The 16,564-nt window shown below is 42.3% G+C and overlaps 1 protein-coding gene across 1 annotated transcript; it reads right to left on the bottom strand.

Moving 5' to 3' along the window:
* Window positions 1–629: 629 nt before the first annotated feature.
* Window positions 630–14,959, bottom strand: gas6 (growth arrest-specific 6). The gene is made up of 15 exons (XM_076730345.1): window positions 14,411–14,959; window positions 13,994–14,154; window positions 11,390–11,414; window positions 11,232–11,294; window positions 9,001–9,123; window positions 7,323–7,442; window positions 6,722–6,844; window positions 5,485–5,606; window positions 5,228–5,346; window positions 4,228–4,417; window positions 3,969–4,133; window positions 3,718–3,886; window positions 3,359–3,498; window positions 3,082–3,283; window positions 630–2,800 (listed from the first exon to the last, which is right to left on the bottom strand). Exons 1-15 carry the CDS (start codon window positions 14,484–14,486, stop codon window positions 2,649–2,651), a joined length of 1,950 nt encoding a protein of 649 aa, XP_076586460.1. The 5' UTR covers window positions 14,487–14,959; the 3' UTR covers window positions 630–2,648.
* Between the last annotated feature and the right edge of the window lie 1,605 nt (window positions 14,960–16,564).

Raw genomic sequence — 16,564 nt, 5'->3', positions numbered from 1 at the left:
TTAATAATACATTTTCCAATTGCTCAATAATATCAATCATTACCAAGTGAGCACAGAAGTTCAAGATGACCTTAGATATTCTAAACTCAAGGTTTACTTTTACCAGGGCCTTTGAATGAATCTCACATTTTCAGCAAAACCTTCAGTCCTCATCATGGTATGTATGGGACAACAGGTGGTCGTGTACACCTGCTATATCATTTCATAACCAGTCACTCACCTTTGTTAACCACCATATTAACGGTATAATCCTTACAATTATTCTTAATTCAAAACCCATTCTTATTCTATTTGGCAACATTTTTTCCAGCAATAGCCAATCGATGTATTCACACTGTAATACCTCTGTATGCAGTAGTTTTCACTCACTGTCTTCACATCATGTCAGAGCTATATTAAGTTACTGTTATTGCTGGCAAAATGTGAGGAGTGTTTCAGTGTGAAGCAGTCACAGGAAAGGCAATGGATTTCTCACTGGGGTTAGCACTGACTGCGATTTTTCATAAAAAAATATATGTCAAACATCTTTTCACTGAAAAGTGGTGTGAGATGCAGTTGAAAGCTGTACGGGGAAAAAGCTCGGACATGAAGTAAACCTTGAGTTTAGAACATTAACAACATGTCACACATGGAGCAGGACAGGAAAAGTTTATCTTTGACATAAACACACAGCATACAAATGCGTTTTTTGAAAATACAATTTTACTCTATGATGTTCATACAACTGCTTTTATTTTTGTTTTTAAATAGGATTTTCACTGTTGAGGGAAGTTAAAACTCAAAAGGCAGACTCCTCTCAGCATTGTACACATACTGGCAGTTAAAGTGAAAAATAAAAACTAAAGACAAGTTCAATACACAACACATGATAAAAATAAACAATAACTCGTCAAGCTCTATATTCTGGCATTCATTCATCAGGAAACTAGAAAATGATACATTACAGAGGGAAGTAAAATAACACTGGAGCCCTTTTGACATTCTCAATCACAATGCTCCTCTGACATTCTTTGTTTTTATTGTGTTTTGATTTGCTCAGCACCTATAAAATCAAATTAAAAACTATTGCTTTCACGATCTCCCCATACCCATTTTGAGAAAACAATCGGCATTTATCGCTCAAACTTTTTTTCAGAAAGCAGATGAAGTTGAGAGACTCGGATCACCGTTTGACTTTGGATCAACTTAAATGTGCAGAAAACCTCAGTGAGCATAAGGTAGTGTTTACTTTCTGTCTTCTATAAAGCATTGTACAGTCACGTTATTTACATATTCAGTATATTACAGCGCACTCTTTTTACTCTCAGTAGCTTGTGTGGTGCGTTCGATGCAGTGCTCACTCCCTCCTTCGTGGAGGGGGCCCCTTCCAGACTCCCTGTGCTTCTGTGACTAATATATCGTCCTCAGATTGGTATATGGCAGGTATTAACTGTGAGTGGGTGATTCTGAGGGAAAGAAGGGGCCTTTGTGACGACGTTATTGTTGGAGATTATTGAGAATTGGGGTGTCAGTCACTTCTTTGAGAAACTGTAATACTCCAAAATGCACAGGTGGAAATGCATAGTGTATTAACTGCAATGAGTACATCATTTCATTAGGAGAAGCGTTAGCTCTGTTTGTGTGTTACAGTACTGAACCTTTGTGAAATGATTCACCTGTTTGGAGGGAAGCTGTCGTGATGTTCGGGTTGGTTGTTCTTTGGAGGCACATGGTTGATTTTTAAGGTTGCAGGCAGACATGGAGTGCTGCTTTTTGAGAGGAAATCAAGAAAATGGCTTCATAGGCAGTCCATTTCTGCCTGCGACAATGTGCAAGGTTTTCTACAGAACACAAAGTTGTGCCTAATAGCGCGCCTTCCTGCTGTGGGGAAGGAGGGGATTCAGCTTCTTAGGGGTAAATAAGATTCATTTAATCCCCAGTCAACCCCCAAGTCATTACGCACCAAACACTCATGAAGATCTGAGCACCTATTCGCTATTTTCTCTGAGTAGGGTAGCTGAAGTAGGACTATTTATCTGGTCCCTATATTTTGTTTTCATTTCATTGGATTCTACATTAGCACTTGATTTTTTCAAGCTTTGTGAACGTGGGCCTTAGGTGAACTGGATGTAAGCAACATGACCACAGCTGTATCAGGTTAGCTGCTGCAGCGAAGAGTCACTCTGCCTACAAAGTTCCAGTCAGATCTGCGTTTAAGCACAGGATGCCAGGCGTAGTAGGCTGACCCAAGACCAACCACTGACACTGATCTAGATAAGGCCCTGTGTGTTCTTGTGGGCTTTACAAGGCTGTGATACATGGGCAGTTTTTGAGGCAATGTTGTGCAGCATTTATTCCCATATCGTCTGCCTAGTACAGATGTTGCTCATTGGCTGACAAACTACCTTACTGAGTCATTATACTGAGAATACTGTGAAATTCCCTGCAAATGCCTCTAGGCAGCAGTGTCATCACAGTAAAAGGACAGGGTGATCCTGGGCTAAGGCTCCAAGCGGCACCACGATACCTGGTCCAGTTTTTTTATTTTGTTTAACATTCCAATCTAAAACATCTCCCCACTGGTCAAAGCTTTTATAAATATATTGGAAATCATCCCCATTGCCTGAATGAACTGCGTATGGATCAGTTTTGGCAGACGAACGCTCTGGTCACTGGAAAGAGTCCAGCAGGGGGCAGGAGTGTGAGCGGATGTCGTTGTGTTTGTGGATGGCTTGGTCCAAGTCCACAGACTGCCCGTTAACACGGACCTCCATACAGCCGCTGTAGGGAGCCGACACCAGTGTGGACACCAGAGGAACATCTGGGGGGAGGATGTGAAAACATGTTATCCAGCAGATAACAAGAGAGGCTGCGCAGAAGCCTTAACCACAAGTATCTAAAACACTATTATTCAGCGTGTTGAATCTGTCAGACTCAGCAAACACATTTACCAACACTAGGATTTTTAGCTAACTTAAACTTGTCCTCCCTCCAAGGTTCCAAGGTTTTCACCACTATCACTGCAAACTGTGCAAATAAAACCCTCACATACAGTATGAATGGCATGGTGCAAAATGTATATGTAAATGTGCGTGTCCTCACCAGGGAGGCCTCCTATAAAGGTGCTGGATTGTGACAGGAGGTCAAAGGGAACTTCAGCGTCTTCACTACGTCCAGGCTTGCCATCGACCAGCAGCAGGGTTTGGTTGCCTGAGATCGTCACCTGGATTTCATGACTCTCACCATCACACAGTGGGGCAGGAGAGCTGGCGATGATGACATCACCTAACGATACCAGAACAAACTGAAGGCACAGAAAAAGTCAGTCTACAGATCAAACAAAGTCATGTTACAAACACACACAGGTTTAAATACTCACATCTCGCCATTCATCGGTGTTGGGGTGATAGTCGGCCAGAGCGATGGAGAGAGGGACTCTGTCCTGGTAAATGAGTGCAAATAGCATTCCGATAGCAGACGTTGGACGCAGGGTCAACTGGACGCTCAGGTTCTGAGATTCTGAAGTGATGAGAACAGTGGGTCATGAACTTTATCAACAAACAAAGATAAGACAAACTGTTGACAAAAGAGTAGGCGACGATGGAAGCCAACTACCATTCACCCAAACAAATTAAACATTGACTAATTACTTCAGGAAGAAGCAATTTAGTTTCTTTTTTTCTGTTATGTAAACCCCAGACATGCTATGCATTACACAGGCACGTGCACACACTGTACCGTAGCTGATGTTGAAGAGCGCGAAGCCAGTGCCGGGGTAATACGCTCCCGGATCCTCTGCGCTGAAGCACTGCATGTTGTCGTTGGAACGAATGGTTTCCTGTATGGACGTATCTTCACCGGTCAACCACCTCCACTCCTTCATGCAGCCATCCAGGCGGGGGTTTACCTACGTCATAGTCATAACACGTAAAGAACATTTCTTTTTGGTAAACACGCAAGTACATACAGAAGCACATACAAACACCCACTTGATTGACGAGGCCATCCTCTCTGAAAGGGACTCCTCCCACGGTGAGATTGAGCTCATGCATGCCCTTCTTTAGAGTAAACAGATCACCGTTTACTGCGATCTTCATGACGGCCTCCCTGTCAATCTTAATCACCAGGCTCCGGCCCTGCTCCTCCACTGAGATCTGATAAGAGAACGAGACATTTAAGGAGCTTTCAATCAGCTAATGAGGCCAATGCAAACAGTGCGTTACTGTTCATAACAGTAAAACCTTCAACCTTTCTCCACTGGCCGTCATTGACGATGGGTCCGCTGCTGGTGACCCTGCTGACTGTGCCGTACTTCAGCTGCAGCTCCAGCTTCCCATGATGCATAGCCAGCACAATCCATGAGCTGTTTAGGTGACCTCCGGCAAAGAAGATAACCCCCTCTGGATCGTAGGTGCGGAAGTCAAACTCGGCTGAAAAGCTGGGAAAAGGGGAGAAATGAGTAAGTGAGTACGGCAAAGATAATTGAGAATAATTATGAAATGAGGGAATAAGGAAGGAAGAAGGGGCGGGAAGAAGTAGGAGAGAAACAGTTGCTTTCAGTGACAAAAATATATTTTCTATTTTTTAATCTCTTATCCACTTGGCACTCAAACAAAGTGGCATTTTCCCAGTGTAGCCCATGCCAGAAAAGCAGAGTTACACCAGCTAATAATAGAAGTTCTTTTTCTTTTTTCTTTTTTTTTTCAGAATTAGCTGATACAACTTCATAAAGTGACTATGTATGGTAAAAAACAGTCAACCTTTTGAAACCAATCAACCAATTCATTCCTGGGCTTGGATTTGCACTTTAAGGCGCTGTCGTATCACTTTAATACAAACAAATGAACAAAAATAACAAAAACATGAGCAAGGATTTAATACAGGATCAAAGTCCAAAGATTAAAATCATGCTTGGCCACTAAAGACCACAGATATCAAGTGAGTTTAAAGAAAGAGCTCCACAGAAAATATTAACTGGAAGCACATTGTTTGTAGAGACTGAATTACTTCATCTTTTAAGAACCATGCAGAATGTGAAGCAACATGTTCTGATGTTCAGTTCCTCAGGCAGGGTTAGTTTGGTGCTTGGCGTAATTCCCATAACCTTCCTTAAACAAGTCAAGATTTACTGTTGTTTCTGAAATGTACACTCAGATTCACTTCTATGCTCATCTGTAAGTGAAACTAAAACACTCTCACCATTTCATAAATCATCTGCCTTTATGCTTCAGCATCAAAACTTTCTCACCCAGTCTGAATCCTCCTGCGGAAACGCAGCCTCACCACTGGTACACCGCTGAACATGCGGCCCAGGTAGAGGGAGCGAGAGTTCCTCTTCAGAGACGGTGACATGCAGGGAGTTAAAGGCTGTGAAAACACAGAGAGAAACCAAGCTGGAGAAAACACATGCTGCTGCTTCATGACTGCGAGTACGTGACTGCAACAAAGGTGAAAGCTGAAATATGATATTGTTGGATAATATTTGCCACAGTTCATGTGTTTCACCTTACAGCTCCTGAGGTCCTGGCCCAGCTTCATGCCCTGACGACCATCACAGAAGCAGCGGAAACTCCCTGGAGTGTTCAGACACTCCTCTGCACACACACCCGACTCACACTCATCCACATCTGACAAGTGACAGAGGAGGTCAGAGAGATAAGAGGAAAAACAGAGATGACAATCATGAGTTACAGAAACTCAGAGTTCAAGAAGTTATCAGAGTCCCATCAGTGAAGGAATTAGTCAAAACACGAACTGTCAAGGTCCTAAAAATAACACCAGTCCCACAGGCATGAAAAAAAATCTGATGTCTTTCCTGTCAACATATCAGGGAATGAAAACAACACTTGAGTCGAGTGGTCTTTGACGTTGACTGGGTGGCGTCTCCCCCCTTCATGTACAACCGTACATGGCCATGAGAAGGTTGTCTCTAATAAATGTTCATTCTCAGAGGAGAGGTTATGAAAAGTCTGGTTTCCACTGCAGAGCTAAACAGGGCACACAAGTGATTAATGACTTTGGTTTAAGTCTGTGAATTCTTATTCAAAGTTTTTACCGACAGACCTGACTGGTTGTGGTTATTAATCTCATTATGTTATCTTATTAAATACCAAGACAGAACCTTTTTTGCCCTGCGACAGCATTCCATTCCTTGATGCTGAGCAGTCAGCTAATGCCTCTTGCGACAAGTTTAGAGGAAAACATGAGATTAAACTTGTTTACATACAGTGTAATATTCAAGATCATATTAGTACATTTGCACTCTTAATTACATTCAACAATGTCTGAGGCTACTCCAAAGCCTGGCTTGATGATGCTGGTGTAAATGTAAAGATGGCTGTTGTCAAATCACTGCATGTTTAAAGCATGATTCGGTGCGCTTAAGATGACTCTGAAGAGCAACCTCTCTAACCCCTAAACCTACAGCATGTCTTCTGTGTTTGTGAACAGTAATTTAGCTCATCTGACTATATTTGAAATAAACAAAAGCCTCATGTTGTAACGTTATGTACCCAGCAAATGTGACTCACAGGGTCAGTCAGGCCTGGAGACGGTGACCTGTTACCTACTTATACAGAATTTCTCCAAATGTCTTTGCATTCCTTTCCTGACCCCCACAACACAGCTGCATCAAGTCCTGCTGAGGCTGAAGCTGCTCCTCAGTCAGTTCACATGAAACTCTGTGTGTTTCTGTGTGTGTGTGTGTGTGTGTGTGTGACTCTTTCATTGTGTGTGTATATACCAGCACAGCTCTTGGTTTCATTGTTGTAGACGTAGCCGATATCACACAGGCAATCATAGCTGCCCTCCTTATTCTCACATCGTGCTGTTCCACACACACCTGGGTCCTCACACTCATTCACATCTGAAAGACAAACAGTGCAGTCAGCTGGACATCTACAAAGAACAGTACCAAGAAAATTATAAAGTCAACTCCTCAGCTGGAAGGACGTGATCTGAGGAGGTTATTCATTAAGGAGGTACTCATTGGTGTCAAGAGAAAAACGTGTCAGAAATAGACGGCTGACACCTTAACTGGATTCATCTGAGGAGTAGGACATTAAAACCAACCAAAAGACAGATTGATTGATTCAAATCGACCTAAATATTAAATTTGGACCTACAAGGCACTTATGTTACAAGAACAACAACAAAAACTGTCAAATTCCTTACAATTTAATTGAAATTACTAACACAACATTATCTGCAGAACTAAACATTTTTATAGTTTGTAGTGGGTTGAAAATTGTTCAAAAGCAGACTGAGTCAAACAAAGTGTTTTCTGTGTTATACTGAAATGGCTCCAGTTGTTAGCTGATGTCCATCTACGGTTTGTGGCTTACCATTACACATGTGGCGTCCTACCAGCATGTATCCTTGGTGACAGGAGCAGCGGTAACTGCCCATAGTGTTGTTGCACTCGTGGTCACACCCTCCATTTCTCTTGCTGCACTCGTCGACATCTGCAAACAGGACGGTGGTACAGTCAACATGAGTGCAGGAAAAACATCATCATGGGCTGTGTACAGCATTGGGTTGCTTGGATGGTGTTAAGGTTTCCCACCGTAATTCCGGATCAGGTTTTATTTAACATAACCGATTTTGAAAGTGACATTTTAAAGCGTGATGTTTGATACACTTTCAAAGGCTCACTTAAATTTCATATGCATTTGTTAGACGCCTTACAAATAACTGCCACACTATGTCATTGTGGCTGAGTGTTGCAGCTGAGTGTTTAGGAGGAGTGCGGTCGTCAAGTGGAAAAGACTCAGACCGAATCAAACTGAATCTGTTTTGGTTTCCTCTCACAGTAAGGTGGCAGGATGAGTCACAGTGGAAATGTGAGGAACGGTGGCCGTGCCATAAATCAGAGAAACATGTTTCCCTCTCCCTCACAGTGTGCCTGTGTAAATTATGTGAGCTTTCCAGCTCCTGCTCAAACACTTCATATTTGTTACATTTTCCTTCTAAAACTGAAACCCTTGGTCTACCTTTCACTTTTTTCAGAGGAGATGCAAGCTTCCCCTCACATAACCCCCATTCTGAAAAAGCTGGGATGCTGTGTAAAACATAAATAGAGCAGAATGTGATAACTTGATAATCCTTTTTGACATACACTCAACTGAAAACAGTACAAAGACAAAACATTTAATGTTCATCAACTTCATTGATTTTTGTAAATATCTGTTTATACTGAATTTGATGCAGCAACATGTTTCAAACAAGTTGGGACAGGAACAACTAAAGACTGGGAAAGTAGTGGAATGCTCCAAAAACACCTGTTTGGAACATTTCACAGGTAAACAGGTTCACTGGTAACAGGTGATAGTATCATGATTGAGTATAAAAGGGGCATCCCCGAAAGGCTCAGTTGTTTACAAGCTAGAATGGAGCGAGGTTCACCGCTTTGTAAACACATGATTATATAAAGGATGTTACCACATGGGCTCGAGAACACTTTGTAAAACGTTTTTTGGTAAACACGGTTCATTTGCAAATTATTACATTCTGTTTTTATTTGTGTTTTCCACAGTGTCCCAACATTTTTGGAACCAGGCTTCTATGTATACATAGTAACTAGCTTTGACCTCTAAAAATACACATAGATTCCTGTTGGGGGTTCCTGTGCATGCAGTTCATATTGACCTGACACACCACTCACACATCATTAATAACAGCAGCAGCAGCAACAGTAGGATACTATAAATGCATGCAAACAGTTGCAATTGTAAGATAAAAGTATAAAGCTAGAGTTTTGTGAAGTAAAAAAAAAAGGACAAACAATAAGAATGCTAGAAAGATCAGGCTTCCCATCACTTTCATCCGTCATATATTTGTCCATCAGTCGACTGGACAGGAGTCGTCTGTCAGAACCAAGGTCACAGTGGCTGTGACGTCTATCCACAGACGCTGGATATGACACTGAATGACGATGCAAAAAAAGTTCTACCTCTGCTGAGCTCTAGCACACAGTGTCCAACTATATACCCTCTCCTGTCCTGCCCATAGTGATGACAGTACCTTTCTCACATCTGGCTCCGGCCCAGCCTGTGAAACAGTGACAGAGGAAGTCGCCCTTTTTGTCCTCGCAGCGCACTGTACCTCTGGCATTACAGGGCGATGGAGAACACTGGTCTGGAATATCTTCAAAGGGTGGGACAAACAAAGACAGACAGACACAGAGAAAGAAGTGTGATTACTGCTTTAAAAATGAGTCTCTACAAACAGGATGCATACGAGTGTAACCGTATACCGAAACAAGACAGAGGAAGGGCATCTCTTATGTTCTGCATATCAGGAGTTCAATATAAATAGCCTAATGCTGGCTAAGCCCTCCTACCGGAGATGCCCTAATTCCATCCTTCCCAGCATACCTGTCCTCTGGCTCACAAAAAGTAAGATCAAATGGAAATTCAACGGTCTGCTCATTTTTGTTTGTCCTATTTTCCGATTAGATAATTTCACTTGAGCCCTCTCTTTCACTCCAGCCTAGTGTAAGTCAGCACATGTGCAAATCTTTTCTCTTCTCTTCCAGTTTCCCTTTCCTTGCCATGGAGTTTGAACTCCAGCTAACATGCCCAGACATGTTGAGCAGTTTGAGAGAGAAAAGGACAGTGTCTGGAGAAAATGAGCCGAGCACAACAGAGATAAGCTCACATGTGAAATACAACCTTCAAATCAGGCTATTTCCCACTGAATGATGTACAAAACAGAGCATATACACATCTTAATTTCATTAGTGAAACATCTGGTGTTCTAAGTACAGTGAAAGCAAACTCACCATGACATTAAATCCACACTACACTTGGGTGCTACATTGGAAAATCAGCTGATTTTCAAGCTTTGACATGCAGAAAAACCCTTTAGTTGATTGCGCAGGTGTACATAAATGCAACACTGATGTTTACATTGGCAGCAAGAACCACAATATTTATATGCTTCTTTACATTGCATGCATATTTCTAAAAGGCAGTCCTTAAAGGAATCAGAGCAAATTGACCAGCTCCTGGTTAGCTATAGTTGGTGTCTGTGAGCAAGCAGAGGTAACCGCGGGAGCCTCATTTGTTTCCTCTGTTTAAAATGCTAGCGGTCTCTTAACAGCACGTCAAAACGTAATTTCATTTAATAAAACACACACTGCGGTGTCACCACAATGATGATTTGTATAAGCCCTCCACAGTTTACAGAGCAGCAACAATTCATGTCACACACTGTATACCCTAGAAAATGGGAAAATGTGTTTTCAATGACTATTTTTCTGCAAAGCAATTCACAAAAGAGTCTGAGTCTGCAGGCAACTGACTCAGGGAACGGAAATAGGCAGGAGTGGGAGAATAACCACTGTCTGCTGTGCTTACAATGAAATTAATCAGATTTTAGCATGTGCAACTGTGAGGCCCAAACTACTGTATATCTTACCATAACATGCCATGTTTGTAACACTACATGTTCGTAATATTTCACAAAGGGAATGACTGGAATGTCATGATCTGCTTTGATACTGACACACCACCCACCAGTAGTCTGCACTGAGACAGATGGGCAGAGATTCGCAGTGAGAGAGATAGGTGGTGTGCTGACAGATAGATAAAAAAAAGAAAAAAGAGCTGCCGTGCCACGATGCTGCAGCTGAGTCATGGAAACCCCTCCTGAGTTTCCTCAGCCAATAGCAGCAAAGCCGGGTAGGTCCCTGTATCCTGATGCAGCAGAAATCCTGTGTCCACTCACATCAGTGTATTTTTTTACGTCACTCCTCCGCTCACGAAGAAGCTGGTGCAGCCACCCAGAGAGCGAGTGAGCGAGTATGTGACGACTGAAGGGGTGTGTTGCTCATTCACCAATGTGCAGCATCGCGGTAGCAAAGTGCTGCAATGTTACTCATAGATACCTGGGCTCACGCACAAGTCCTACATTGGGGCTACTTCAACGTCAGAAGCAGCTAGGTGTGTCACAAGGCAAAAACTGACCTGGAGCTGCCAAAGATATTCAGCATCTTTTCATCAGCTTTCCTTCTTTTCCCTTTTCTACTTCGACAGAGTGAATGCCTGAGTGTGATGCAGTGATACTGCAGTGCAGCCCAACCCCACAGTACAACTACTCTCTCTGGATGTAATAATACAGTGAAAAGGAAGGGTGAGGAAAAAGACAGTTTGTTCAGGACACAGTAGAATCAGAATCAGAGTCAGCTTTACAGTTGTGCCATCAAGCTCTATAATAAAGTCTGTAGACAGATAAAAGGGCAAAAAACTTACTGTGGACACATGTGACCAGATCTTGTTTCTTCTTTTCAGCATCTCCAAACTTCTCCACACAGGCTAGACAGAGACAAAAATGAGATTGCAAACATATAATCAGTCAAGACAACTATTATGAGTAGAGATGAAGAGAGAGCATCAGGATGATAACTTACCTAAATACTTGGGATAGAAGTAGTCCTGCATGAGGGAGGAGAGATGAAAAGAGAGAGGGATAAAGTTACACAGGCATATGAACAAAAATCGAAACAGAACAAGATAATCTCAATAAATGATTACAATTAATGTGTGTGTGGGGAGGTCCCATTAACATTTGACATAATCTCGGATTTGGTTTGGTTTCCTATTCAATCTCTGTGCTGTGCATACTCATGGGAGTGAAAAGCAACTCAAAACAACCATTAATTTCAACCGCAACAATTGTCTTTGTGAGTGTTTAGTATTCAGATAGAGATTACAATAAGATTAGCCTGTAATCTGCGTGTGTGTGTATGTGCTCTCTCTAATGGGTGCGGCCCATTGCCAAAGGCTTCCTGTGAATTCTCTGCATTCCTGATAGTAGCAGCATCCCTCCTGCCTCTTGGCTGCAGTACTCCTCCACATGTGCGTCAAAATTTGGGAAGATCTACCAATGGAAAGAAGGCACAGAGACTTCAGACAGCCTCTGCTGCAGCAGGAGCCAGATGCAGCAGGCTGATGTGAAAAAGTCTCTTGTACTTGTTTGCAAAAGCTAGGAATATATTACACAATGTAAAGATTATAGCCCTGATTTGATGCAACAATGTACATGCAAAGGTCAGTCACTTTCAGTTGAGATGTCATGTGGTCCCAGATCTAGTTAGGGACTATTCATAAACTTAACTTTAACATAACTGTCAGATCTGACACCTTTTTTTTTTATCAGTTATGTGTCCCTCTTGAATGATCGCCTAACTAGTGAGAGACCAGAAACTTGGTGTAAGGTTGCATGTGTTACTAAGGAAAATCATGAGCATCCAGGAACACCCCACTCTCCCTTGCGCTGCAGAGCCAGAGAGCTGCAGCAGAAGAAAATGCAGAGTCAGAGACAGGCACTTTCAGAATGAATAATGCAGCTACGAATGAGACTGCAGCTTTGTGGCACGACAGTAGAAAACTACAGGCACGCAACGCTTCAATTCTGGCGAAGTCTGATTCAAACTCAACTGGAGGGAATGTCACCTGACATCACCTTTTCCTCTGAACCCAGCTCAACTTCGCTTTAATCCTCCCGCCCTGAGTCCTCCCTCAGCTTCCATGTCTCTCCACTCGGCTAATCTTACGCGTAATCTCTGAGTCATCGATTGCCTCATTCACTGCCTCTCCGCTGCAATTCACGACAGCAAAACTTCAAGATTAAGAGCGATCGTTAAAGAGCACAGCATCACCGGCGCAATGCTGACAAACACTCCCTCCATGAATATGTTACTTGCAAATCAAGTGGTCAAACTGACAACATACAGAGCAAAAACATTCTGCAAGTCAGGATGTACCTGTTGCTGATATTTCTGGACAGCTAACATTTTAAAGGGGTTTGGGTAAGAGTCTGCACTACAAGAGTAACACTCACACACACTGACACAAGCAACTCACTGCACACAGACGTCTGTTAGAAGACTTAAAAGTCTGCACTACACACACGCTTAGTCGCCACATTTTCTGACACATTAAGTTATTTATAGGTCTGGAGCTTGTTTGCTTATTTGTTTGTATTCAGCACATGCGTACATATTCAATAGGCTTACCTATTCACATGGATGGAAAGGCTAATCTGTACATTCATCAATGTGGAATGGAAACTAATCAGCAGCAAATATTCCTGAGCACAACGCAGTGCAAAGGAATCTGTTTGTTGGTATACGTCAAAAGAAGGAGGGTGGGAGCATGGATACAGATTAGTGAGGCAATGTGCATTACTGTGTGAATGAAGCACAATTCTCATGCTCATTCTGCAACAGCTAATCAGCTCCCGAAGAGACCAATCAGAAACAGAGGAGTTTGTCTGCATTGTTCACATGCATTTACAGTGATACAGATGGTAAAAGGAGCAAAAAAGATATCCAGGTGTTCCCCATATTTAGCAGGAGCCTAAGCCAAGCAGAACTCCAGCAGACAGGGCCAAATTTCAGCAAATAGAATATATTTAAGCCAAAGAGACGCCACGCGAGTCAATGCATGTGTTTATGTGTGCATATAAATATGAGAGGGGGTGTAGGGATGGCAGTGTCTTCACTCAAACTGTATTTCATAAACTAAAGCTTAGTCACGCTGACTCAATGTCTGTCACAGAAACAAACAAAAGGAGAAGAAAACATGCCTTTGTCTTTGACATGGGAATATTATGTACACTGACAGCTATCAGCGCTCTGGACTTATTGGAGCATGAACACCAGCAGCCCAGACAATGAATCATTAGTCTAGTGTTACATTACCGTCATCAATTCTCAGTCAATATGATCATGATGTTTACAACCAACCCTGCAGATTAATATATTCTGGTAACTACCAGGTGGCAAAAACTACATTTTTGGGTCCATCATGAAACAATAGTTCAGCTGGTAATAGTGTTTTGATTAGTTAATTGACTTAACTGAGTTTTTTGGTACTGCAGTACATCACAGGAGAAGAAGACAGGAGGAGTGGTGTTGTGTTTTGGAGAGGAAACCTGCGTGCAACCTTGACTGCAAACCGTAACTTTAGTGGTGGTTTGGGGGTTTTAATACGTTTTAGAACACACTCACCGTCTCCGGATCGTTCTCAAACACTTCTCTGGCTTCCTCTTTAGTGCACCTTTCCTCCACACACTCCCTCTCCAAGTGTCCTTGCTTCGTCTCCTCGAAAACTTGATTTGCTCTCCTGTGTCTGCTCAGGAACTGGTTCGCCTCTTGGGGAGACAATGAAACTACAAAAGAAGAAAGACATCCCCGAAAGACATTAATTAACCTACAAGAAAACAAGAAGGTCAAACAAGTGTGGAGTTGAGCAATATTTTTGGCTCCCAAAAACGAAAACAGTTGAGAAAGGTTGCGAAACATCTACAGTTAAAGCACCGTTAATGACGTTAATAACTCAGGCATGTCTCATCATCAGCCACAACACAAATGTCAAAGGGGACTTAGCGTGCTAGCTAGCCACCTAGCATGGAACTGTTTACTTACTGCTGTCGGACCAGCGGACGACCAGCAGTATTAGCAGGGCTGCCGATGAAAGGGACTTTGTCGGGGTCAGCCGCATTGTTTAACCGCTGCGTCTGCGCCAAGCTTGAGAAACTTTCTCCTGTCCCGTCTTGCAGACTCTCTATGCCCCTCTCTGTTTCTCAGTCCCCCCCGGCTCTCAATGTCAACGCTGTTCGCACCGAGCCGAGGCTAACGTTCGTGCGAAACACTGCAGGTATTCAGGTACTTCCGACCGTTGGCGGTTAACGTTTTTGATGTCAAGTCGTGCGTGCGTTCGGAGCGTCGCGTGCTAAATTGTCGTGTGCCTCTCCCGCATATCGCACGTAACGCAGCAAATCAATCTCAGCGAGCGTCCTCTTGTCTCTCTGCGGTTCAGCTCGTCCCCATTGCGGTCTGCACTTTATATTTGACCCTCCTCCCCGAGCGATGAGTCCTCTCTGGCCGGACTGAGTCCCCACTCTGCGGAGAAAGGCAGCACGCCTCTGCTGCCTCAGGAGGGGGGAGCAGCTCTGAAAAGTGCAGGCAGGAGTTAGTAACGATGCAGACTCCTCTCCTTCATCCCTCCCTCCCCTCCTTCACTGTGCGCGTGTCTCTCTGTGTGTGCGTGTGTTTGTGTGTGCACCCATTATCACACGAATGATGGTATAAATAAAAGCCAAAAATTAAAGCTCAGTGGTATTTAGTTAATCACCACAGCTATGTAGTGCTTCCAGCATGGGTGGTACAGACAGTGGTGAAATGTAACTCATTACATTTACTCAAGTACTGCAATTAGGTGGTACTTGTACTTCACTCATGTATTTCCATTTTATGCTACTTTATACTTCTACTCCACTACATTTCAGAAGCAATTGTGGTACTTTGTACTCCACTACATTTGTCTGACAGCTTTAGTTACTATTTACTTATTATTAAAATAAATAAATAAATAAATAACCCATCTTAGATTAGATGGAAAATGCATTGTCACAAAGTTTTTTGAGCTCATGAAAAATGGACTTTTTCGAGATATGTGTTTCTCACAGAATGGCGAAGCTACAAACAGGTGATCTTACTGAATATGATGCATTGCTGTATATTAAACTACCCAACAGTATATAAAGTAGTTAAAATTAGCTCAATCTTAAACACCTAGTAGTACAATACAACATATTAATGCAAAAATATCGTATATAATAGTAAAAGACTGACAGGGACCATTGGACTGCACAATGAGTACTCTTACTTTCGATGCAAGTACATTTGGCAGATAACACAGACTTACAGTACATTCTTTAACTTGAGGTTCTGAATGCAGGACTAAGTACTTCTTAATAACACAAAAATACCATTGCAAGTAAAAGCCTTGCATTTTAAATCTTACATCTTCCTCCACTTTAGCGGTGGAATCAGATCAGTCATCACACAGTTTAAATAACTTTGCAGGCCATAAATTCTTTTTCGAAGTAGATTTTGCTTTCTGTTTTGTTTCCCCTGAAGCGTCTGTGACCGAAAATCTGTTTGTGTCCTTCCCCTGTATTCATCATTTCATTTCTCCTGTCTACAGTTTTGCTTGACTTGCATTTCTTCTGTATCCTCATTTCTTGTCACGTGCTGAACCATTCAGTTTTATCATACACAGGGTTACAATAAAACCGCACTTCAGAGTTTTCTTCAAGTGCTCCTCATCGCACAGCGAAAAATCAAGCTTTAATTAGTGTTGATACAAGATATGAGAAGGTTGTGGCATTCTAATGTTACTGTATATATATGTGTGTGTGTGTGTGTGTGTGTGTGTGTGTGTGTGTATAACGGACTTTCTTATGAACATTATTCACTTTATTGAGCGGTAATACATCCAAATCAAAGTATTGCTGAGACCTCCTAAAAATTCATGGATGTGGTGACGCTATCAATAAAAAGGTTTTACCAATATGTGTTGTATACATTGAAAGGAAATGATTTTGACTACCTAGTCTAAAATGGACAGATGGTGGCAGATGGAGCATGATGGTGTATTGCTGTGCTTCCATCCATCCCTCCAGGAACCTCTAAATGAAGGAGAAATCACTTGATGTGAAAGGAAAACATACCTAGGTCAGACAGTGTTTTGTAAATAACTGATATATGAGTTTGTTGTGACACCAAGGACTTAGG

Source organism: Chaetodon auriga, chromosome 1 (genome assembly GCF_051107435.1).
Source record: "Chaetodon auriga isolate fChaAug3 chromosome 1, fChaAug3.hap1, whole genome shotgun sequence".
Classification (NCBI taxonomy): domain Eukaryota; kingdom Metazoa; phylum Chordata; class Actinopteri; order Chaetodontiformes; family Chaetodontidae; genus Chaetodon; species Chaetodon auriga.
This window is presented reverse-complemented; position numbering and strand designations above follow the sequence as displayed.